Source organism: Salvelinus alpinus, chromosome 35 (assembly GCF_045679555.1).
Source record: "Salvelinus alpinus chromosome 35, SLU_Salpinus.1, whole genome shotgun sequence".
Taxonomy (NCBI): Eukaryota; Metazoa; Chordata; class Actinopteri; order Salmoniformes; family Salmonidae; genus Salvelinus; species Salvelinus alpinus.
In genome coordinates this window covers 20,948,841-20,975,236 of record NC_092120.1, presented here as the reverse complement: position 1 = coordinate 20,975,236, position 26,396 = coordinate 20,948,841, and the positions used below count along the sequence as shown (strand labels likewise).

The window sequence follows — 26,396 nt, the reverse complement described above, 5'->3', positions numbered from 1 at the left end:
GCTGAGACTTGACCTAGTTTTGCTGAAAGATGTTGACGTGACTAACCCCCTCTCACTATTGTATAAGTCTAAAATACCCATAATGCCATTTGACTAGACTTTTAAAATCAGTCAAACACATTGGTTGAAACAATATGTTTGAGTTAGTTGAAGTCATATACTTTACTGAGCATAGGCCTTGAATGTCAATTTAAATGGTATTTTCTTGGGTGTTACTTCGGCTATGTGTAAAGCCATAACAAAATGTACAGACAAGTATCAATATGCAAGGAGTTTGGGATGGTTATTTTCCCCTCACAGATGTTATTCAACTTCAGTAGAGTTGAGTGTAGCCTATGGTCTTTAATGTGTCAAACCTCATCAAGACAATGTGAACAGAGTGCCGTGTCAATAACAAACTGACCCTGGTCAAATTACCACCAGTCTGATGATGAATGTTGGCTCATTTTTGTATTTTTATTTAACCTTTATTAACTAGTAGGCAAGTCAGTTAAGAACAAATTATTATTTACAATGATGGCCTACCCCAGCCAAACCCTAAAAACACTGGGCCAATTGTGCACCGCCCTATCAGACTCCTAATTTATTTAATCTTTATTTAACTAGGCAAGTCAGTTAAGAACACATTGTTATTTACAATGACGGCCTAGGAACAGTGGGTTAACTGCCTTGTTTAGCAGCAGAACGACATATTTTTTCCTTGTCAGTTCAGGGATTCGATCTAGCAACCTTTTAGTTACTGGCCCAAACACTCTAACAACTAGGCTACCTGCCGCCCCTAATCACAGCCAGTTGTGATACAGCCTGGAATCGATCCAGAGTCTGTAGTGACACCTCTAGCACTGAGATGCTATGCCTTAGACCACTGTGCCACTCTGACGATAGAGTGAGAGAGTGGTGTGTGTGTGTGTGTGTGTGTGTGTGTGTGTGTGTGTGTGTGTGTGTGTGTGTGTGTGTGTGTGTGTGTGTGTGTGTGTGTGTGTGTGTGTGTGTGTGTGTGTGTGTGTGTGTGTGTGTGTGTGTGTGTGTGTGTGTGTGTGTGTGTGTGTTTGACAGTGTTATTTTACAGCTGACTCATCAGCCCCAGCGTCTCCTCCACACACCTCCTGACTCATTAGGAAAGACACAAAGGTGTGAGGACAGACAGCCTCCCAGCAAGGCATGTTCTGGTTGGCCTTTGGCCAGGGGACTGGGGTTCACATGACCTTACTGGTGGTCCACGCCGACCGCACAGTTTGTTTGTTTGTTCCAAGTGTCTGCTATATCTCCCCCAATAAGTCTTCTTTCTTGATTTCCCTGTATCTTCTTCAGTTTCAACCAGTGTTGAGATGTTGTCGGATTCCTCCTGCAGCATACTCAGGAATGCAAGGTACAGATTAACTTGGCGTCATTGATCTCACTCGTTACCGTAATTGTGGAATCAGCTGTTTTGACACAATTAGTGGAAGTTAGAGGAGCAGCTAGCCTGCTAAACATGGTGGGGATACGCCTGTGTGTGTGCTGCTGTGAATACAGTACTATGCTGTGTCTACTGTGTGTCTGTGTAGATACATGTACATTGCCATCAGAAAGAATTCTTACTACTTGATCTGTTCTATATTTTGTTGTTACAGCCTGAATTCAAAATGGATTCAAATCTTTCTCACACACAATATCCCATAATGACGAAGTGACATTTTTTGTTTTGTTATTGTATGCAAATCTATTGAAAATTAAATACATAAATATCTAATTTACATAAGTATTCACACCCCTGAGTCAATATATGTTAGAATCACCTTTGGCAGTGACTATAGCTGAATATTTCTTGGTAAGTCTCTCTACGAGCTTTCCACACCTGGATTGTGTAATAATAAAAAAATATATATATTCATGCTCTAGACAGCCATTTTCAGTTCTTGCCATAGATTTTCAAGCTGATTTAAGTCAAAACTGTAACTAGGCCACTCATGAACATTCAATGTTGTCTTGGTAAGCATCTCCTGTGTATATTTGGCCTTGTGTTTTAGTTCATTGTCTTGCTTCAATGGTGAATTTGTCTCCCAGTGTCTGTTGGAAAGCAGACCGAGCCAGGTTGTCCTCCATGATTCTGCCTGTGCTTAGCTCTATTCCGTTTTTTTTATCCCCCCAAAAACTCCCTAGTCCTTGCCAATGACAAGCATACCCATAACATTATGCCGCCACTACCATGCTTGAAAATATGAAGAGTGGTACTGTGTTGTGTTGGATTTGCCCCAAACATTCATAACTTAAAATTAATTTCGTTCCCACATTTTTTGCAGTTTTATTTTAGTGCCTTGTTGCAAACCACATGCATGTTTTGGAATATTTTTTGTTATGTACAGGCTTCCTTCTTTTCATTTTTTTAAACATTTATTTAAATAGGAAAGTCAGTTAAGAACAAATTCTTATTTACAATGACGGCCTACACCGGCCAAACACGGACGGCGCTGGACCAATTGTGCGCCGCCCTATGAGACTCCCAATCACAGCCGGTTGTGATACAGCCTGGAATCGTACCGGGGTGTCTGTAGTGACGCCTCAAGCACTGAGATGCAGTGCCTTAAACCTCTGAATAACTACAATGTTGTTGATCCATCCTAAGTTTTCTTCTATCACAGCCGTTAAACTCTGTATCTGTTTTAAAGTCACCATTGGCCTAATAGTGAAATCCCTTAGTGGTTTCCTTCCTCTCCAGCCACTGAGTTAGGAAGGACGCCTGTTTCTTTTGTAGTAACTGGGTGTATTGATACACCATCCAGGGTGTAATTAATAACTTTACCATGCTCAAAGAGATATTCTATGTCTTTGCGAGGCATTGGAAAACCTCCCTGATCTTTGTGGTTGAATCTGTGTTTGAAATTCACTGCTCGACTGAGGGACCTTAGAGATAATTGTATGTGTGGGGTACAGAGATGAGGTAGACATTAAAAAATGAACTATTATTGCACACAGAGTGAGTCCATGAGAGTGAGTCAGCATTTTATTTATTTTTTCATTTGAAAAAATGTCTTAAAACATAATGTGTATGTGTGTGTATGTGTGTGTAGGCCAGTGACACAACATTTGAATGTAATCCATTTTATATTCAAACTGTAATGCAACAAAATGTGGAAAAAGACAAGGGTTGTGAATACTTCCGAAATGCACTCTGTGTGTGTGTGTGTGTGTGTGTGTGTGTGTGTGTGTGTGTGTGTGTGTGTGTGTGTGTGTGTGTGTGTGTGCGCGCATGTTCAGGGATTCAGTGAATCAGATTCTGGTGAGAGTTTTGAAGATGGGAGAGACAACAAAGACAGGAAGGAAAAGCCGCAAGAGTTTTTTTGTTGTTGAAGAAATTGGAAATTGTAGCTGCTTTTATGGAATCTGATATCAGATGAAAGGGAAGTATTCTGTACATGGGAGCTACTGTAATACCCTGCCCCCTTGTGTGTGAAGTGGCTGTTTGCTTTTTTAGTATGAGCCTGCCTCAGTCTTAGCAGAATGAAAGGAATTCTACAGGAAGACATGGATAGTCTGGCGCTTCCTCCTTGAACTAGAGATTTACAGATGCTGTATCTTAATTTGATCATCCTGGTGTTGCAAGAAATGCAAACGTATTCAAGGTTTAAAAAGGCTTCTAAAATGTATAATTTCGAATAAAAAAATTTGCTCTAATGAAAAATGTATCAACCCCCCCCAAAAACAATTCTCCATTAATTATAATCCACATAACAATTCTCATTTCCTGTGGCTGCAGGACTGTTTTCCTGCTGTGTGAAACTGGCTCAAATTATGATATGACATCTGTACATCTATAGTACTGTACCTGCACTGCTGCGGCGGGTCTAGTAGAAAACCAGGTTCTTTTCCTGGTGATGTTTCAATTGTCAAACTAAGTCAGCTGTCAATAGAGTTGTTTGCAAAGCCAATAAATTGTGTCAGGGATGGGGAACTTTGATGGGGGCGGGGGCTACAACGGGTCTGCGTACCCACGTGGATTTTGCAATTTTATAAGTCAATAAGTCAATTCTACTCATTTTGCCATGGGCCGGAGAGTCAAATGTTCTGTTTTACAGCTAATTTCCTGCAACTCTACACATTTTGTTGTAGGGTGGAGAGAAATGTTTGCATTTTTTTTTATATGACATCTTAGTGAGACTGACTAACAAAATCAATTGGGGTAATTCGACCATGATTACTCCGTTTTTAGATAGCTGGCCACTAGACTAGTTTACCAATCTGAAAGATGTTAGTCACTCAGTTCGCCCATGTCAACTATCAGTGTCTGGTTGTGCATCAGCAGTTTTTCTCAGTCATGTGTATTCTACTATTCTAACCTGCAACAGTAAGTTGAGACCCCGACTGAAGGCCTTCAAAAGGGGGTCATGCCAGTTACCCATCCCTGAATTATGTTATGAAATCCAGAGGGTTCCGAGGGCAAGGATTCCACAAAATAGGACAGAATTCCTGTGCAACAATGCAGATGTAGGATATGAGGCCAGCAGATGAGATATCTGGCTAGTGAGGAGTGGTTTAACCTTTCATTATTATTATTTTAAAAAATGTCTTAAATTAATTGACATGACGTCGCTTTAATTACTTGAATTCCCATTTAGTTGAAATGTTTTTGTGAGCTGAGTGCACCGTTTCTCTAGAGAGAAATGAAATCATTCATGAGAGAAATCAAGTCAAGAACTATGTGGGACTCTGGGCAAATATTCATCCAAGTTCAGCGCAGAAATGTGGTAATTATCTACAATGACCATAATCCATTGCACTTGTTCTTCCCTGCTTGATAGTTCTAGTACAGTATGCATCTACTTTGAAGAACTAGTCAAATAATTTTGTCAGACAGCTCTGCAGCATACTTAGGCAGCTACTAGCTAGCCGGCGAGTGACTAACCTAGCTAAATAGGATATCTCAAAGACAGTACAGTATGGGGCGCATAGAGATAACGTTTGGATGTCTGGCTGGCTGGCTGGCTGGCTGGCTGCTTCTGCTGCTTGATGTCTATGCAATGTGGACCTGACAGAGACAATGAAATGTTTTCAATGTTTTGGAAATTGATTGTTCACTATATCGGGCTTTGGAATTCCCAATAAAAAGTTCTTAAATCATTTTAATGTCATTATTTGATCATTATATATATTTTTTAAACTTAACCTAAATCGAACCGACCTCAAAATCCCCCCGCACTAGGCTATATCTGGCTGACTTGTCATCACTCAGTCTGTTACTTGGACCCTTTTTTCTGCCCTCTACTGTTGATTTGAGGACATCCATTTCCTACTATGGTTTCAATTCCTATTTATTGATGATCAGTTATTATTAGCCGATACAGATATCTCGGGAAAAGGCCAATATCGGCCAATAATAAAGGTGAACCGGTATATCGCTCTAAATAAGATGGGGATTGGGGAAGAGTTGCGTTGGAGAGCAGAGGGTTCAAATGAGCCAATTGGAAGGGAAGATTAGCCTACGACTAGTTGGTCAGGGTAGTACAGTATGAGGGGCCAAGTTTGTTGTTTGAGCCAGGACATCGGGATTAACAGCGCATGAACAGGACCTTGATGTACTGTAATGTTCTATCTGAAGGCAACACCCTTAGCAGGACAGTGGCCCTGATCAACATCTCATTACTCTTAAGTTATTTACCCAAGTGTTTGGCTTTCCCATTGATCACTGATGGTATGGCGGCAGTCAGAATGTAACGACAGCGCTTTGGTAGAGATGCTTGACTCACTGGGAATGGTTAATAATCAGTGAGCAGACAGACAGACAGAAGAGCCCATCGATTCCTCCGCTCAGCTGCCAATGACAGGAGGGGGGATGCGTCACTGCCTGCTCTATCAGGGAGAACCAGAACGCCCTGTTCAGTTTCATCTGATCCATTCCTATGTCTAGTCTGAGAGTCCTGAAACCACAACAGTAACCCTGTGATTTACCACTGATGATCGCTATCATACTCGAGTCAGCTGGCTACTGTATACTAGCGGAGGTGGCTACAGTGTTTTGGTGTGTAGAACGATGGCTGGGTGGCTGCTGGTCCCATTGTCTGGTATTGTTTATGTCTGCTTGTTTTGGTGGGGCAGGGAATGGGATCTCCCATCCGACGGTTGTCCTTCCCAGTTTATCCCAGTTACTTCATCTGGGAATCCCATCAAACACTCTGACCTTGATTCTGAGGGCGGTGTTGATGGGTGTGTGTGTGTGTGTGAGTGTGTGCGTGTGTGTGTACGTATGTGGGTGGGATATGGAAATACTGCCTTAGATATCAAAACACTGTCCCTGGATAACCTCTCAAGGATAGCTTCTATTGAATGATCTCTCATGTAGGGGGATTTTAAAGGCATTTCAGTTGTCCTGAACAGATAAGGTTGAGAACCCTTGAACTAGTTAGTAATAACAAACTGTTAAGTGAATATAGCCGTTGTCAGCAATATCCTATTACTGTTGAACAAACAATGCTGACTCATGCACTCATAGAGCTTTATTAGTTCAACTCAACATTTCGAAAATGTCCCCACATGGGATTCAGACCTGCGTTCCTGTGGTTTCACGCCATTTCCCAATTTCCCACCACCACCCTGCCACACCAGCGCTACAAGCTTCCTCAAAGCAGGACATTCCTTTGACATGGTCATCACTGGTAGGAAATGCATCACAGGACTGTTTTCCACCTCGGTTGTCCAGCTATTCACAGTGATTGTGAGGCCCAGGGGAGCAGTAGACAGTACAGTAGATAAACATAAGGCCATGTCCCTCCACAGCTGCAGGTGAAGGCTTTCCCTGGGTGAAGTGTCCCTCTGCTGCTGGTTAATATGTGATCAGGACAGAAGCAGAAACAGGGTGCAGCTGGGGTTTTAGTCATTAGTGCACACCGTAGCAAAATGTTTTGCCACGGAAAAGGAAGAGATTTGTTTGGTATTTCGCAAAAAAAATAAATGTTTTAATGGGAGATTACAATAAATGGAATTGGACAAAAACGACAAACATCCTCCGCGTTTAAAAAAAAATCGCCCACAAAACAAACAGTCACGTCCCTCACCGCCGTAACAATCACATCCCTCGCCTCCGTTAACCCCCCCCACTCCAGCTGGTGTTACTAAGGTTTGCAAAAAAGATTTGTCTCCGTTGTCTTGGTGTGGAGATACAGTTTCACTCAGCTCAACGGTCACGGCGGGGCCTCTTTTGAGGTCAGCGTTTGCGTACTGCTGCGGTCATACTTAGCTTGTGTTGTGCTTACATGCGGTGTGCCATTAGGGCATGATAACTGTAAATGGTTAACTGCGTGCACGTAGCGTCGTCAGTCTCCAGCTGCTCAACGCGGCACCTTTTTGAACTACACCACCGTGAAGCTACACGTGTAGTAACGCAAGGCGCACACACACACACGTGACACACCTGCGCTACGACTGATACACGTTCTTTAGTGTTACAGCGACTTATCAATGCTGATGTTGCGCACTACACCTCTCTGCTTTGTACTTAATATAAAGGCTGCACAAAGGTCAAGAAACAACGTCTAGCCCTACCCCTTGGACTTACATAGACTAGTATAGATCCTAAATAATTGGGTGGGCACAAGCAATATGGTCTAAAGTATCCGTTTAGTTTACTAGAGGGCAAGGTGGAGCTATTACCATATTTCTTACACCTGTCTAATTCTTTCACATCTACATGTAGTGTTTAGGTTAAGGGGCTAGTAGATTGTTTCTATATAGGGCACATTCTGTATTCTACTGCATTCCCAAACAGACTGTATCCCCTCCGCTCCCTCAGTAGGGCTGGCAGAGGGCCACGCCACTGAACCACTCTGTCACTGTGCTAGACCACTTAACCACCTCGACCCCCCGCCTCCATGGAACTCTGTGGTGATAGTCCCCCCCCCCCCCACTGCTGCTTTCATCAAGGCGTCCTCTGTCTGTCCATCCGTCTGTATCTCTGTCTGCATGTCTGGCTATCTGTCTGTCTGGCTGTCAGTCAGGATATACAGTATACTTCCCTCTACCACAGGATCTCTCAGGAGGTGCAAACTGTTTTTTAACGCCGCTAGCTAAGCTATGAACCGTGCAATAGAGGATGGCAGCTGGGGATGTCATGCCCTTGTCTCCTTATAATGAATCATGAGCCTGCGTCTCACGTCTCAAGTGCACAGTGTCAGTGGTTGGCTGGTTTGCATTTGTCACTGAATCGAATGCAGAACTATTTTCTCATTCTGCATTCTTGTCCGGTTCTTTTGAAGTTTTTTTTATTCCCCGCTGGCCTTTGTTGCTGATGTGAATACCTCGCCTCTCTCAAAGCACTTGAGCGCTGCATTGACACACACACACACACACACACACACACACACACACACACACACACACACACACACACACACACACACACACACACACACACACACACACACACACACACACACACACACACACACACACACACACACACACACACACACACACACAGGCTTTCTCACACAAGCGGTGCTTACATGGGCCTTATGAGTGAGGGCGGCTCTAACCTGTGAAGGGGGGAGGGGGACTCCTGTTCTGTGGAACTACGAGGCGTGACGTGTTAGAAAGGGAGAGGACGGTAGACAGAGAAAGACAGAAACCAGGCTGCACGAACTGAGATCAAGAGACGGGGAGAAAAGAAAACGAAACGGTTCAGCAAGGAATCTCAAGAGACCTATAGCTCCTGCAGTTCCAAAGGTCTCAGTAGCTGCTAAGGCATGTCTTCTTCCTACTCCTCGACCAAAGGTAAGACAGCGGATTGGACGCCGAAAGTGAAGAAATCCAAAGAATGGTGGAGGAAACAAACGCAGGTGCAGAGCATTGCGTGACAGACCCTCTGGATTAGCCGGGGATTATAGACACCATAGCACACTAGAGTCAACACACAACCGGTGTCTGTCTGTCTGTATCTAGGGGCTGCATACTGTAGGCCAGGGGAGTTCAGATCCTTCTGCACCGTATTTACTTCACGGTTACAAAGGCATACGGTGCGCGTGGGTGTGTGTGCGCGCACGTGTATGGGAATGAGATATGGGGAGATGCATGTGTGGTCTCTCTGCACATCTACAGGGATTAGTGCATACAACTTGATGCCATCAACAAACGTAATGTATTGAGAAAAGTTCAGCCTGGCTGACTGCCGATGGGCTGTTTATGCTACAGCACAGTTAGTTTACTGTGTGCTCCTTCTGTCTGTGCTTGCAGGGTAGACAAGACCGCAAGCTTGAGTTCTGGTAATTGTTGTGTATGCCTTTAGTAATTAAGGGTCTTGGTTTTGTTGTCCTTATACCTCTGCCTTGGTCCTGTATGTGTAGCCTAGTCAAATGGTATGATGTGATGATTGATGTTCTATTTCTAGACTGCTCCAACAAGCAAAAAAGGTTTATTTAAATGTCATAAGAATCCCAAGTCTAATCGTTGATGTGAGTGACTCTGTTTGCTGTTTTGCAGGATCAAGCAACAGTACCCACCTGCCCTCTGTTTTCCCTCTACTACATACTAATCTGTCTGCCTTTTTACAATTCCTGACATTTAATCCTAGTAAAAATTCCCTGTCTTAGGTCAGTTAGTCTAGTTTGCTAACAAGAAATTTGTGGAGTGGTTGAAAAACGAGTTTTAATGACTCCAACCTAAGTGTATGTAAACTTCCGACTTCTACTGTATATACACTACCGTTCCAAAGTTTGGGGTCACATAGAAATGTCCTTGTTTTTGAAGGAAAATTACACTTTTTGTCCATTTTTGTCCATTAAAATAACATTGTTAATGTTGTAAATGACTATTGTAGCTGGAAACGGCAGATTTTTAATGGAATATCTACATAGGACCATTATCAGCAACCATCACTCCTGTGTTCCAATGGCTCGTTGTGTGAGCTAATCCAAGTTGATCAATTTAAAAGGCTAATTGATCATTAGAAAACCCTTTTGCAATTATGTTAGCACAGCTTAAAACTGTTGTTCTGATTAAAGAAGCAATAAAACTGGCCTTCTTTAGACTAGTTGAGGATCTGGAGCATCAGCATTTATGGGTTCGATTACAGGCTCAAAATGTCCCGAAACAAAGACTTCTGAAACTCGTCAGTCTATTCTTGTTCTGAGATGATGGCTATTCCATGCAAGAAATTGCCAAGAAACTGAAGATCTCGTACAACACTGTGTACTACTCCCTTCACAGAACAGCGCAAACTAGCTCTAACCAGAATAGAAAGAGGAGTGGGAGGCCCCGGTGCACAACTGAGCAAGAGGACAAGTGCATTAGAGTGTCTAGATTGAGAAACAGACGCCTCACAAGTCCTCAACTGGCAGCTTCATTAAATAGTACCCGCAAAACACCAGTCTCAACGTCAACAGTGAAGAGGCGACTCCGGGATGCTGGCCTTCTAGGCAGAGTTGCAAAGAAAAAGCCATATCTCAGACTGGTCAATAAAAAGAAAATATTAAAATGGGCAATAGAACACAGACACTGGACAGAGGAACTCTGCCTAGAAGGCCAGCATCCCGGAGTCGCCTCTCCACTGTTGACGTTGAGACTGGTGTTTTGCGGGTACTATTTAATGAAGCTGCCAGTTGAGAACTTGTGAGGCATCTGTTTCTCAAACTAGACACTCTAATGTACTTTTGAACGGTAGTGTATATATATATATATATATTTATTTATACACACACACACACACACACACACACACACACACACACACACACACACACACACACACACACACACACACACACACACACACACACACACACACACACACACACACACACACACACACACAGAGAATGCAACAAGGCCTATACAGACAGATGGATGCACTACACTGTGCACACACACACACCCGCTTGTCTGTCAAAGGTACAACAAATGACAGATAGCCACCTGTTGTTTCAATCTGTTTCTGACGAACATAAAGTTTGTCTGAACATGGCCTACAGTAACACACAGACACATACTGCCTACTCTATACTCTTCTCCCTCTCACCCTCTGCCTTTCTCAATAACACCCCATCATTAAAAACTCTCTTGTCGATAGCCCTCTCCCTGCCTGTCCCTCTCAACTCATTGTATGAAAAGGTCCTGGGGGGGGGGGGACGCTTATGAATTGATGAAAGACTTGAGATTCACGTCAAACTAATCCAAACCTGGCATCAGTTCTGTACTGTAGAGGTTAAGTGAGCTATTTAGGCCACTGTTACTGTCTCCTCTTCTAAACACTAAGCAGCACAGTGACCTCTCCACATCAGCCCGTCTGTCCTACTTAATCTGAGGCTGCAGCTAATTCCTAGTCTAGTGGCCACTAGTCTGTGTCTGTGTGCGTCTGTGTGCGTCTGTGTGTCTGTGTGCGTCTGCGTCCGTCTGCGGGTGAAAGGTCCCTCTGTGTCTCCATCGAGACGTGTCTCCATCGAGACCTCCCATGGAATGGAATGAGGAGCGTGTCTGTCTGTGATTTTTGTGGCTGTGAATGCCAGTTGAGTTTAGGAAAAGCCTAAAACTGCGGTCTGGCCGAGGTTGCAGTGTGGCTGGTCGAGGCAGAATGCTTTGGCCTGTGTTCGGAGAGAGGGAGAAAGGGAGAGAGTTGAGGGCTCGGTGTGTGTGTGTGTGTGTGTGTGTGTGTGTGTGTTGCGTTTGGACATTGTTGGATGACAATGGCCAAGGGTGTGTTTTTCTCCACCAAGTCCCTCCAGTGTTGCAGTCTTTCTTCCTACTGGTATTGATGGGCGTTACAGTAAACACCAGCTCTGAGGAACAGGCTGCCAATGGGAAAATATTATTTATATTATTTATTTCTGATTGTCGTGGGTGTAGTGGGCGGGTGGGTGGATGGGTGGGTGGGTGGGTGTGGCAACGTGCATGTGTATGATGGCACGTGAATGTATATGTGTGTGTGTCCCCAGAGAAGAACATTTCTCAATAAAGTAGGGTATATTTAAGTCATGGTGTCAACCTTGAATATAGCCGAGTACAATAATACAGAGTTACAATGCATTTTTCTACTTTTTGACGCGCTCCCTTTGATGCTTGACAGGCTTGAGTCTTTCTGGCCCTCGTGCAGCTGGTTTGCGTCCTTCCAGGAGATGTGACTATCCTGGAATGTTCCAGAGTAGGAGTATTTAAGAGTTCAGAGAGTAGAAGTAGTTAAGAGTTCATATTGTTTCCTTCCCAGATTTTTGTTGTGCTCTCTGTTTGTTGTTTCGTCTCCAAAGTGCACAGAACGGCCCGTCCGTCACCCGTAATGTTTCCCCCCCCCCACCTACAATCATCACTCACTTGCCTGTTCCCAGATCTATCTGTTCTGTCTTGTCAACTCCTATAGGAGCTGGCAAGATGGCACAAACAGATCTGGGACAAGGCCTACATCACTGTTAAACATCTTGAATCATGGAATCTTGGGTGTTAGTTCCTCTGAGGATATCGCCCTCCTAATAGATAATTGATGAGTAGATGAGTCCGCAAATAAATCAAAGATGCCGGCTCTTGTAAACCATTGCCTCTTTTAGACGAGGCCTATTTTAAGGCTACTCTATAGAGGTCCTCTGGTTCAGAGGCGTCACCAAGGTGGTGATTTAACGTAGTGATGGTTTTGCACTGGGAAATGGCAGCAGGGCTTCGTGGTTGGTAAATACACAGGGCAGGTTGGAGCGACCTCAGTTTCAGGCCAGCTGTAGTTGTTATTTCACAGTAGCCTAGTTCAAGTTGAAGTTAATGGGAAAAAAACGTCACTATCTCACATGTTGAGGAACATTCCGAAATAAACACATCGCGTAATGACGAGCTGCAAAGGCGTTACTTTTTTAGGTTTAAAGGCTAAAGTCGACAACAATAGGGTATATGGGCACTTGCTGCGTTTTAAAAGGTAGATGCCCAGGTGAATGATACAGTGTCATGTCAGTAAATGGCTAGGTGTCAGTATTTGACTTGATATTTGAAGTAGACCTAGTAGCCTATGTCTCCAAGTAGGGAAGTTACATTGAACGTGTATTAGTAGATAATGTCTACATTGATATACAGTTAGTATTAGATTATACCAGTATAATTATACTTCCATTTGGGGGGGATGAAAAGTAAGCCTATTGGCCAAAGTGTAATATGTCACATTTTGAACACATGGCTCTTTAATCCCAGCAGGTGGCAATGTTGGCAAGTCAACCAGGCCTTGCCATGGTGTGAGGTCTCTCAGTGCAAACTAGGTTGATGCGTCAGGTGGATTATATACAGTGCACAATCCTACAGCGACCATACATCTACTGCTGAAGCATCTACTACTGAGCTATAGCCTAGACTCCTCAGTGTCACGAATCCCCTCTGAAAGCTCAAGACTTGTTGCTTACTCTACTATTCAATTATTGTGTTTGTTTGCAACACTCAGATGCGAAAGAAACATTGAACTAGTTCAGTTGTAGGCCGATCCCATTGTTCTCTTTTAACGGAAGGAAGAAAGGTTCAAGGTTTACCGCGGAAAGTTCAACCGCCTCTCACACGGATGGGCTCTGAGACATGAAAACCGTTTAACTTAAGACTTTGAAAGAGTCATGGGTTGTTAAAATTTGACATGTTTGTCTTGGTGTGCTTTACTAGTTGCGAACATATTGAAGATTTACATTGCCTATACCTAGTAAGAAAAAAAATGTTCAAGTAATATGCAATGAACTTATGAGTTCTTCTTCCGTTGTTTGACTCATCGGAAGGAAGGGTGGGACACTGGGGTCTGCTGCCATCTGTCTCAGTAGAAGTACAATACTGTAGAAATACAGTAGAAGTACAATACCCTAATAACATGAACATAAGGGACAGAAGGAATCCACATAAAGGCGTAGGTAAATGTCGGAGAAAATGTCGGACAGATAATGTTATTGTAATGGTTGGAAACGACGTTTGCCATAAGTGTTCTCGGGCAGGTTTAGCGGTGGTGCTGTTTTGCATTTGCATTTGCATTGGCTGGGATTTGTATACGAGATGACAGGACAATGTGTACAGATGTAGGCGTGCAGCCTTTCAATTTCTTCGCCAAATCCATCACAATGATGCATTGCGTTTCAGGCCAGTGTAGTTGTGCAGGGAGCTGCCTTGTATCAAATAGTTAGGGGATAATCGAGTGTTTCAAGGTGAACAGCGATGGACAGTGCGGTAATAACAATTGTCTCCAAGGTGGCGCATTTGGGAAATGGAATCACTGGCATGTAGATATGAAATTCCTTACATGCACATGCAGGAACACGCGCACACACACAACATGTGTTAATCATACCGAAACATCCCTGTAACAGACGCCCCTCTAGTGAAGTTGAAGAGGCTGGGCTGTGACTTGCCCTGTTCCCAGACCACTTATACTAGCGTCTTAAAACTCGCTGGAATGCTTCACGCCCCTTCTGACCTGTGTAGATGCTGTAACACCTACTGTACATGAGCGACACCTGAGTGAGAGGACTTGCCCAAAAACGGGAGACTGGGAGAGGTCACCACCATGCTGCAGCATTGGTAGAGCACATGTGCTCTACCTTTGGACTTAGCATCCAGTTTTGTGAAGAATGCGTGTGTGTGTGTGTGTGTGTGTGTGTGTGTGTGTGTGTGTGTGTGTGTGTGTGTGTGTGTGTGTGTGTGTGTGTGTGTGTGTGTGTGTGTGTGTGTGTGTGTGTTTAGCACTTTCAAGTATCGAGAGTCAACAGACTCGTGACTGTACATGCGTTTACATGTCTTTTGCAGACCCTCGGAAAGCTGCAGGCAGTCGACATAAACATGTAGAATGAAAGTATAGTTAGAGATAGCAGGCTGATAAAGTAGGAGGCGAGGTGCATCGTTGAGCAGGACAAGGACTACAACCCTCTTGCTAGCTAGGCTAGAGTACACTCTTAGGAAAAAATGGTTCCAAAGGGCAGCTTCGGCTGTCGCCGTTAGGAGAACCGTTTTTGGTTCCAGGTAAAAAACTTTTGGGTTTTATGTAGAACCCTCTGTGGTAAGGGTTCTACATGGAACCCAAAAGGATTCTACCTGGAACCGAAAAGGGTTCTTCAAAGGGTTCTGCTGTGGGAACAGTCGACGAACCCTTTTAGGTTCTAGACAGCACACGGAGTGTGCAGGTGTCATTTTAGCACCTGAGGGCATGCAATTCATCATGCAACAACCTGAGCACACCACGCATGTGTCCTCTTTCTGCGAGACAATCGAAGGGAGGTTATTTTGAAAGTAAATCCATCTGGTTGGCATTCGATTCCTCTCTAGGGAGGCTGGTATCACTTTCCATCCACCATTGTTATTACAGTATGTCAGCTCGTCTTTATTCTTGCGAGCCATTATCAAATCTTAAGCTAGCTATGAATCTCTCTGGGAGAGACTACCTCCACCTTCCACCACAAGATAACATTTGCCCATATAGTATAGTTGTCTATGTGAACGCAGAGCCGTAGGATTATATTACTGATTTTAGTCTGTTTCTAATCCCAAATGAAATCCTCCACCAGATCAAAGTATGTTCGTTGACTTTGATGTGTTTTCTCTAGTGGCTCTGATAGGTTACTGTACCACTACTCTCTGGGGAGCTCAGAGTTGTCAGGGGAGAAACATGATAGGCTGCTGGCCATAGATATAGTAGCTCTCTCTCTCTCTCTCTCTCTCTCTCTCTCTCTCTCTCTCTCTCTCTCTCTCTCTCTCTCTCGCTCTCTCGCTCTCTCTCTCTCATAATGTGAACACACTGCAACTCACACTGTTGCCCGTAGCCTCTTCTGGGAGGGGGTCTGAGAGGCCCACATACTGTAGGCTTTTTTTTTTTATATGACCAGCGCTGAAATGAAGGATGAAGAGCACGTATCATCTGCCTGTTGTTTGAACTGGCTCTTTCTCTGTTAGAAGCAGCGTGTTTGCTTTGTTAGGTACTCACAGTGCAAAACAGGATAGGGCGAGACCCAGTCCAGCTGTGCTGATAAGCGAAGGCAAAGTAAATGTCACCTCTTGCAGCGATGGTGACTGGTGACATTAGAAAATGCTAGATATTAAGAGCCCAGAAAACGTCAGGTACTGTATTAAAACGAATTGGTGCGCAGGTTGAGGCTCGATCATTTTCTTCATGATATGTTTGGTTATAGAAGTAGCCTAATGCAGGAGGACTCAAACCTTTTGCAACGCGGTGAATCGTAATGCTGTTGAGTTGATGTGGGCTAAAGGCTTAGCATCTCAACCACCACTGAACCACTCCCCTCTGCAATCATTCCCAACCGTAACCGCCATGTGATATTACAATTGCTCTGCTGCGCTGTAACTTTGGGCGTGGTGAATTTGTTGTTCTACCCCTGTGGCCCGCTGAACACTTGAAGCCGGGCCAGAGGTGTCTCGAAAGACGCCGCGAGAGAAAAGGAAAACAAACATGCGTTATCAGATGGTGCTCTTGGATTATTGCCTAGCATTTTATCAATATCCTCCTAATCTTTTACCTTGGTGTTGCACGATTATCTTTGGGACAGATCCTTGACTTACAACAGCCAATGACAACAAATTGTAGTGATGTTGACTTTTTTATGAGAGTAATATGAGTTCTAACAGCCAACTCTATCTATTTGGCATGTTGTCTTGAGTTTATGTTGTGTAATAACTCAGTTCAACTGTGTTACGGACACAGTTAGGAAGTTAGGACTGCGACATTTAAAGACCGAACTATACATTTAGAACTCTTAAGAGCCTAAATGTGGTAGGAAATTAGTCCTAAATGTACGACTCCTACATCTAGGACTCGAACATTTATAGACTGCTAGTGAAGGTCCCCACCTGCTCTTCTCACAAGAGGAAACACGCCGAGAAGGAGCTGAACCATAGAAATAGAATTCCAGTAATTCTATTTCTAAGGGCTCAACTTACGGTATATAAGAGCATAGTTAGGTCATAGGAAAGGTCTCGGGAAGTTTCTTCGTCTCTGCAAATACACGACATGACCAGAAGTATGTGGACACCTGCTCGTCGAACATCTCCTTCCAAAATCATGGGCAATAATATGGAGTTGGTTCCCCCTTAGCTTTTGTAACAGCCTCCACTCTTTTCAGGGAAGGCTTTCCACTAGATGTTGGAACATTGCTGGGGGGACTTGCTTCCATTCATCCACGAGCGTTAGTGAGGTCGGGCACTGATGTTGGGCAATTAGGCCTGGCTCGCAGTCGGCGTTCCAATTCATCTCAAAGGTGTTTGATGGGGTTGATTGTCAGGGCTCTGGGCAGGCCAGTCAAGTTCTTCCCCACTCTCGACAAACCATTTCTGTATGGACCTCAGTTTGCATGGTGGCATTGTCATGCTGAAACAGGAAAGGGCCTTCACCAAACTGTTGTCATAAAGTTGGAAGCACAGAATTGTCTAAAATGTCATTGTATGCTGTAGCGTTAAGATTTCCCTTCACTGGAACTAAGGGGCCTCGCCCGAACCATGAAAAACAGCCCCAGACCATTATTTATCCTCCACCAAACTTTACAGTTGGGACTATGCATTGGGGCAGGTAGCGTTCTCCTGGCATCTGTCAAACCCAGATTTGTCATTCGGACTGCCAGATGGTGAAGCGTGATTCATTACTCCAGAGAACACGTTTACACTGCTCCAGAGTCCAATGGCGGCGAGCTTTACACCACTCCAGCCGACGCTTGGCATTGCGCATGGTGATCTTAGGCTTGTGTGCGGCTGCTCGGCCATGGAAACCCATTTCATGAAGCTCCCGACAAACAGTTCTTGTGCTGACGTTGCTTCCAGAGGCAGTTTGGAATTCGGTAGTGAATGTTGCAACCGAGGACAGACGATTTTTACGCTCTACGCGCTTCAGCACTAGGTGGTCCCGTTCTTTGAGCTTGTGTGGCCTACCACTTTGTGGCTGAGTGGTTGTTACGCCTAAAAATTTCACTTACAGCACTTACAGTTGACCGGGGCAGCTCTAGCAGGGCAGAAATTTAACAAACTGACTTGTTGGAAAGGTGGCGTCCTATGACGGTGCCACGTTGAAAGTCACTGAGCTCTTCGGTAAGGCGTTTGTCTATGGAGTGTTTGTCTATGGAGATTGCATGGCTGTGGCTCGATTTTATATACTTGTCAGCAACAGGTGTGGCTGAAATAGCCGAATCCACTAATTTAAAGGGGTGTCCACATACTTTTGTTTATATATAGTGTATATATTGCTTCACGTAAGTTTCTGGTGATTTTTCTTGGCATTGTAACTTCCTATAGTGTCCTTGCGTTCAGCCTTTGCATTCATAAATGTACACCTTTACCATTAATCTCTCCCTCCAGCACATCTGTATAGGTGGTTTGACTTCACTTCACGGTTGACTTCATAGCTGTCAGTCACTTCCTATGGGCGTCGCCTGTCTCTCCTCACCTCCATAACGACGGTATGAGAGGATTTCAGGAACTGCTTATTTTCCCTCCCTCAGAGCATACACATAGAATACACGTTATTCAATGTTTAAGGAATGCCCGTCTTTACTTTCCTCAAAAATAAAATACAAATCTGAAAAATGTACAAGAATTGTACTGAAATATTGCAGTCGTAGAGCAAAAATAATGTTCTCACGCTTCCAGTTAAGAGATACACTACTTCCATTTGGATTATGGCTGATCTATCCCTCTACGGTTGCTATAGGGTTGCTATTGAACTAGGGTTGCTATAGGGTTGCTATTAAACTAGGGTTGCTATAGGGTTGCTATTAAACTACGGTTGCTATAGGGTTGCTATTGAACTAGGGTTGCTATAGGGTTGCTATTGAACTAGGGTTGCTATAGGGTTGCTATTAAACTAGGGTTGCTATAGGGTTGCTATTAAACTAGGGTTGCTATAGGGTTGCTATTAAACTACGGTTGCTATAGGGTTGCTATTGAACTAGGGTTGCTATAGGGTTGCTATTGAACTAGGGTTGCTATAGGGTTGCTATTAAACTAGGGTTGCTATAGGGTTGCTATTAAACTACGGTTGCTATAGGGTTGCTATTGAACTACGGTTGCTATAGGGTTGCTATTGAACTAGGGTTGCTATAGGGTTGCTATTGAACTAGGGTTGCTATAGGGTTGCTATTAAACTAGGGTTGCTATAGGGTTGCTATTAAACTACGGTTGCTATAGGGTTGCTATTGAACTAGGGTAACTATAGGGTTGCTATTGAACTAGGGTAACTATAGGGTTGCTATTGAACTAGGGTTGCTATAGGGTTGCTATTGAACTAGGGTTGCTATAGGGTTGCTATTGAACTAGGGTTGCTATAGGGTTGCTATTAAACTAGGGTTGCTATAGGGTTGCTATTGAACTACGGTTGCTATAGGGTTGCTATAGGGTTGCTATTAAACTAGGGTTGCTATAGGGTTGCTATTGAACTACGGTTGCTGTAGGGTTGCTATTGAACTACGGTTGCTATAGGGTTGCTATAGGGTTGCTATTAAACTAGGGTTGCTATAGGGTTGCTATTAAACTAGGGTTGCTATAGGGTTGCTATTGAACTAGGATTGCTATAGGGCTGCTATAGGGTTGCTATTGAACTAGGGTTGCTATAGGGTTGCTATTGAACTAGGGTTGCTATAGGGTTGATATTGAACTACGGTTGCAATAGGGTTGCTATAGGGTTGCTATTGAACTAGGGTTGCTATAGGGTTGCTATTGTACTAGGGTTGCTATAGGGTTGCTATAGGGTTGCTGTTGAACTACGGTTGCTATAGGGTTGCTGTTGCTATAGGGTTGCTATTGAACAAGGGTTGCTATAGGGTTGCTGTTGCTATAGGGTTGCTATTGAACTACGGTTGCTATAGGGTTGCTATAGGGTTGCTATAGGGTTGCTGTTGCTATAGGGTTGCTATTGAACTAGGCTTGCTTTAGGGTTGCTATTGAACTACGGTTGCTATAGGGTTGCTATTGAGCTAGGGTTGCTATAGGGTTGCTATAGGGTTGCTGTTGCTATAGGGTTGCTATTGAACTAGGGTTGCTATAGGGTTGCTATTGAACTAGGGTTGCTATAGGGTTGCTATTGAACTAGGGTTGCTATAGGGTTGCTATAGGGTTGCTGTTGCTATAGGGTTGCTATTGAACTAGGGTTGCTATAGGGTTGCTATTGAACAAGGGTTGCTATATAGTTGCTATAGGGTTGCTATTGAACTAGGGTTGCTATAGGGTTGTTATAGGGTTGCTATTGAACTAGGGTTGCTATAGGGTTGCTATTGAACTAGGGTTACTATAGGGTTGCTATTGAACTAGGGTTACTATAGGGTTGCTTTAGGGTTGCTATTGAACTAGGGTTGCTATAGGGTTGCTATAGGGTTGCTGTTGCTATAGGGTTGCTATTGAACTAGGGTTGCTATAGGGTTGCTATTGAACTAGGGTAGCTATATAGTTGCTATAGGGTTGCTATTGAACTAGGGTTGCTATAGGGTTGCTATAGGGTTGCTATTGAACTAGGGTTGCTATAGGGTTGCTATTGAACTAGGGTTACTATAGGGTTGCTATTGAACTCGGGTTGCTATAGGGTTGCTATTGAACTCGGGTTGCTATAGGGTTGCTATTGAACTAGGGTTACTATAGGGTTGCTATTGAACTAGATGAGTTAGGGTTAGGGTTAGGGTTAGGGTTAGGGTTAGACGACACACAATTAATCTTCTCCTTTCCCCCCTCTGATAACCAGGTGGTGAATCGCATCTCTGCATGTCTGGCAGACATATCAGTGTGGATGACGGATCACCACCTCAAGCTGAACCTCGGCAAGACGGAGCTGCTCTTCCTCCCGGGGAAGGACTGCCCGTTCCATGATCTCGCCATCACGGTTGACAACTCCATTGTGTCCTCCTCCCAGAGTGCTAAGAACCTTGGCGTGATCCTGGACAACACCCTGTCGTTCTCAACTAACATCAAGGCGGTGACCCGTTCCTGTAGGTTCATGCTCTACAACATTCGCAGAGTACGACCCTGCCTCACGCAGGAAGCGGCGCAGGTCCTAATCCAGGCACTTGTCATCTCCCGTCTGGATTACTGCAACTCGCTGTTGGCTGGGCTCCCTGCCTGTGCCATTAAACCCCTACAACTCATCCAGAACGCCGCAGCCCGTCTGGTGTTCAACTTTCCCAAGTTCTCTCACGTCACCCCGCTCCTCCGCTCTCTCCACTGGCTTCCAGTTGAAGCTCGCATCCGCTACAAGACCATGGTGCTTGCCTACGGAGCTGTGAGGGGAACGGCACCCCCGTACCTTCAGGCTCTGATCAGGCCCTACACCCAAACAAGGGCACTGCGTTCATCCACCTCTGGCCTGCTCGCCTCCCTACCTCTGAGGAAGTACAGTTCCCGCTCAGCCCAGTCAAAACTGTTCGCTGCTCTGGCACCCCAATGGTGGAACAAACTCCCTCACGACGCCAGGTCAGCGGAGTCAATCACCACCTTCCGGAGACACCTGAAACCCCACCTCTTTAAGGAATACCTAGGATAGGATAAAGTAATCCTTCTAACCCCCCCCCCCCCCCTTAAAAGAGTTAGATGCACTATTGTAAAGTGGTTGTTCCACTGGATATCATAAGGTGAATGCACCAATTTGTAAGTCGCTCTGGATAAGAGCGTCTGCTAAATGACTTAAATGTAAATGTAAATGTAAACTAGGGTTACTATAGGGTTGCTATAGGGTTGCTATTGAACTAGGGTTACTATAGGGTTGCTATTGAACTAGGGTTGCTATAGGGTTGCTATAGGGTTGCTTTTGAACTAGGGTTACTATAGGGTTGCTATTGAACTAGGGTTACTATAGGCTTGCTATAGGGTTGCTATTGAACTAGGGTTGCTATAGGGTTGCTATTGAACTAGGGTTGCTATAGGGTTGCTATTGAACTTGGGTTGCTATAGGGTTGCTATTGAACTAGGGTTGCTATAGGGTTGCTATTGAACTAGGGTTACTATAGGGTTGCTATTGAACTTGGGTTGCTATAGGGTTGCTATTGAACTAGGGTTGCTATAGGGTTGCTATAGGGTTGCTGTTGCTATAGGGTTGCTATTGAACTAGGGTTGCTATAGGGTTGCTATTGAACTAGGGTTGCTATAGGGTTGCTGTTGCTATAGGGTTGCTATTGAACTAGGGTTGCTATAGGGTTGCTATTGAACTAGGGTTGCTATAGGGTTGCTGTTGCTATAGGGTTGCTATTGAACTAGGGTTGCTATAGGGTTGCTGTTGCTATAGGGTTGCTATTGAACTAGGGTTGCTTTAGGGTTCTGTATGTCTTGTTTTGTAATATTTGTTTTGTACCCGGAACTCTGGGTCTTTTTGTTGCTGTCTGCTCTTTTATGTTTAGATAAGAATTGTATACCTGTCTTTTATACATTTATATTTATCTTTTATTTTCTCCCCTCTCTCTCCAGATGAAATCTCGCGTCTTGTGACGGCCGGCCGCCCAACAACCTGCCCGCTTGACCCTATCCCCTCCTCTCTTCTCCAGACCATTTCCGGAGACCTTCTCCCTTACCTCACCTCGCTCATCAACTCATCCTTGACCGCTGGCTACGTCCCTTCCGTCTTCAAGAGAGCGAGAGTTGCACCCCTTCTGAAAAAACCTACACTCGATCCCTCCGATGTCAACAACTACAGACCAGTATCCCTTCTTTCTTTTCTCTCCAAAACTCTTGAACGTGCCGTCCTTGGCCAGCTCTCCTGCTATCTCTCTCAGAATGACCTTCTTGATCCAAATCAGTCAGGTTTCAAGACTAGTCATTCAACTGAGACTGCTCTTCTCTGTGTCACGGAGGCGCTCCGCACTGCTAAAGCTAACTCTCTCTCCTCTGCTCTCATCCTTCTAGACCTATCGGCTGCCTTTGATACTGTGAACCATCAGATCCTCCTCTCCACCCTCTCCGAGCTGGGCATCTCCGGCGCGGCCCACGCTTGGATTGCGTCCTACCTGACAGGTCGCTCCTACCAGGTGGCGTGGCGAGAATCTGTCTCCGCACCACGTGCTCTCACCACTGGTGTCCCCCAGGGCTCTGTTCTAGGCCCTCTCCTATTCTCGCTATACACCAAGTCACTTGGCTCTGTCATATCCTCACATGGTCTCTCCTATCATTGCTATGCAGACGACACACAATTAATCTTCTCCTTTCCCCCCTCTGATAACCAGGTGGTGAATCGCATCTCTGCATGTCTGGCAGACATATCAGTGTGGATGACGGATCACCACCTCAAGCTGAACCTCGGCAAGACGGAGCTGCTCTTCCTCCCGGGGAAGGACTGCCCGTTCCATGATCTCGCCATCACGGTTGACAACTCCATTGTGTCCTCCTCCCAGAGTGCTAAGAACCTTGGCGTGATCCTGGACAACACCCTGTCGTTCTCAACTAACATCAAGGCGGTGACCCGTTCCTGTAGGTTCATGCTCTACAACATTCGCAGAGTACGACCCTGCCTCACGCAGGAAGCGGCGCAGGTCCTAATCCAGGCACTTGTCATCTCCCGTCTGGATTACTGCAACTCGCTGTTGGCTGGGCTCCCTGCCTGTGCCATTAAACCCCTACAACTCATCCAGAACGCCGCAGCCCGTCTGGTGTTCAACTTTCCCAAGTTCTCTCACGTCACCCCGCTCCTCCGCTCTCTCCACTGGCTTCCAGTTGAAGCTCGCATCCGCTACAAGACCATGGTGCTTGCCTACGGAGCTGTGAGGGGAACGGCACCTCCGTACCTTCAGGCTCTGATCAGGCCCTACACCCAAACAAGGGCACTGCGTTCATCCACCTCTGGCCTGCTCGCCTCCCTACCTCTGAGGAAGTACAGTTCCCGCTCAGCCCAGTCAAAACTGTTCGCTGCTCTGGCACCCCAATGGTGGAACAAACTCCCTCACGACGCCAGGTCAGCGGAGTCAATCACCACCTTCCGGAGACACCTGAAACCCCACCTCTTTAAGGAATACCTAGGATAGGATAAAGTAATCCTTCTAACCCCCCCCCCCTTAAAAGAGTTAGATGCACTATTGTAAAGTGGTTGTTCCACTGGATATCATAAGGTGAATGCACCAATTTGTAAGTCGCTCTGGATAAGAGCGTCTGCTAAATGACTTAAATGTAAATGTAAATGTATACCTATACACCATTCTTGTGTGTGTTCAATAAAAAATATCTGAACGAACTACGGTTGCTATAGGGTTGCTGTTGCTATAGGGTTGCTATTGAACTAGGGTTGCTATAGGGTTGCTATTGAACTAGGGTTGCTGTAGGGTTGCTATATAGTTGCTATAGGGTTGCTATTGAACTAGGGTTGCTATAGGGTTGCTATTGAACTAGGGTTGCTATAGGGTTGCTATTGAACTAGGGTTACTATAGGGTTGCTATTGAACTAGGGTTACTATAGGGTTGCTATAGGGTTGCTATTGAACTAGGGTTACTATAGGGTTGCTATAGGGTTGCTATTGAACTAGGGTTACTATAGGGTTGCTATTGAACTAGGGTTGCTATAGGGTTGCTATAGGGTTGCTATTGAACTAGGGTTGCTATAGGGTTGCTATTGAACTAGGGTTGCTATAGGGTTGCTATAGGGTTGCTATTGAACTAGGGTTGCTATAGGGTTGCTATTGAACTAGGGTTACTATAGGGTTGCTATTGAACTAGGGTTACTATAGGGTTGCTATTGAACTAGGGTTACTATAGGGTTGCTGTAGGGTTGCTATTGAACTAGGGTTACTATAGGGTTGCTATTGAACTAGGGTTACTATAGGGTTGCTATTGAACTAGGGTTACTATAGGGTTGCTGTAGGGTTGCTATTGAACTAGGGTTACTATAGGGTTGCTATTGAACTAGGGTTACTATAGGGTTGCTATTGAACTAGGGTTACTATAGGGTTGCTATTGAACTAGGGTAACTATAGGGTTGCTATTGAACTTGGGTTGCTATAGGGTTGCTATTGAACTAGGGTTGCTATAGGGTTGCTATTGAACTAGGGTTGCTATAGGGTTGCTATAGAGCTTAGGGATAGTTCCCCTTCTGGTTCTCCAGCTAAAGCCCGCAGAATGGACAGACCCTGCTATGTTGCTGTCTCTGACTACTGTGTCCCTGGAATCACAAAGAGCTCCCTTGTGGCGAGATCAGCTCATAGACAGTCCATTTGATGACAGCTAGAGAGGAACAACAATGTTGGAAAGTTACTGCTGATATTGATGTCCAGAGCTGTTAGAGAAAGGACCCTTTCATTTCTCAGCCACAAACAAACTAAATCAATTACAGCAAGCTGCTTTTACGAATGGCAGTTCTTCCAGGAATTTCTTTCCCCCTCCTGTTCCGCTCGGCGGAAAGAATGCGACTGATTTATTCTCTCCAGATGGAGGGGTTTTTATGGGCAAAGTGTGGATAATAAATCACCGTATTGTGTGTGCTCATTTGTTGCGGTGCCCGCTGTGCATGTGTGTGTGTTTGTTGGTTTTAATGTTGACTAAGTTGATTTTCAGGATGCCTGTCTAAAAATATAATACAACCAAGCCTCTTCAGGTCGCAATGCAAATTCTACCCAAGTCACTGCCAGTAAGGAAGGGTATCTTGTGTCAGTTTTGTTTCGGGGACGGTTGCTGGGGCAACAGCCACGTTCTTTCGACCTCAGCCACAGACAGTACTGTATTTGCCTAGTCTGTGTCCCGTTTACAGGCGGCGTCTCCATGGCAACACGTGGATCAGCATGACCACTCCCATGTGTGGTTTTGTAGTCGCCGAATGTCGCTGAGTCATAGCGCGAACATTCCCTAGGTTTTTCTCGTGCTTTTGCTCCCTCAACACCCGACTTAACTGCTGCCCTTTTGTTTTACTGTGGGACACTTTTGAGTGTGAGACTTAGTCTCTGTCACCCAGATTCTTCCTCTACTGTGGCTTTCCCCTGCTGTGTAGTTGAACTTCATTAATCATATCGACACTGTGGAATGAATGCTTCCCTCTGGTCTGGAAGCAGCCGCCGGGCTCTGGGTGGCGCAAACGGGCCGAGCCCGGTGTTGGCTGGCACTCCCGGCCCGACAGACATTTTATCCCTGCTCCTCCATCTTAGTTCCATTTCAAACTCCGACGGGAAGTGCAGGAGAAAATCAATAACACTTATCTCTCCAGAAACGGCTTTGTGAATAGTGTAAGAAGAAGTTCATGATAGGGCATTGGTTGTAGTGTGTCTTATGCAAACAATGTGAATGCAACTCTTAGTGAACAGTGTCCCGTGTCATCTTCAGCAATTCCACACTGCTCTTGTGATTAAAAATGGCAATAATGCTACAGGCGTTTTCTACATGTTCAAATGAGACCCAGAGTTGGAAAACCTTATAAGAGAGTCATCACCAGTGCAGTCTGGGAAAGCAAGTAGAGACAGGTCTGACGCCTGCACAATTATTTTATTGTTGAAATTTGCACAATGGTTTTTAACTGTTATCTTTCCTATCTTGATCTTATCCTTCAAAGTGCGTTGTTAAATCCA

The 26,396-nt window shown here is 44.8% G+C and overlaps 1 protein-coding gene across 12 annotated transcripts in view; it reads left to right on the top strand.

Moving 5' to 3' along the window:
• Nucleotides 1-26,396, top strand: part of plecb (plectin b) — a 188,968-nt gene that overhangs the window by 55,341 nt on the left and 107,231 nt on the right. For 2 of the 12 annotated variants that reach the window (XM_071383211.1, XM_071383209.1), the window contains exon 1: nt 8,596-8,742. The exons of the other annotated variants lie outside the window; for them this stretch is intronic. In XM_071383211.1, coding sequence (XP_071239312.1) covers nt 8,715-8,742 — 28 coding nt within the window. In that variant the 5' untranslated portion in view covers nt 8,596-8,714. Of the gene's footprint in view, nt 1-8,595; nt 8,743-26,396 lie in introns of those variants that run through there. 12 annotated transcript variants of the gene reach the window in all.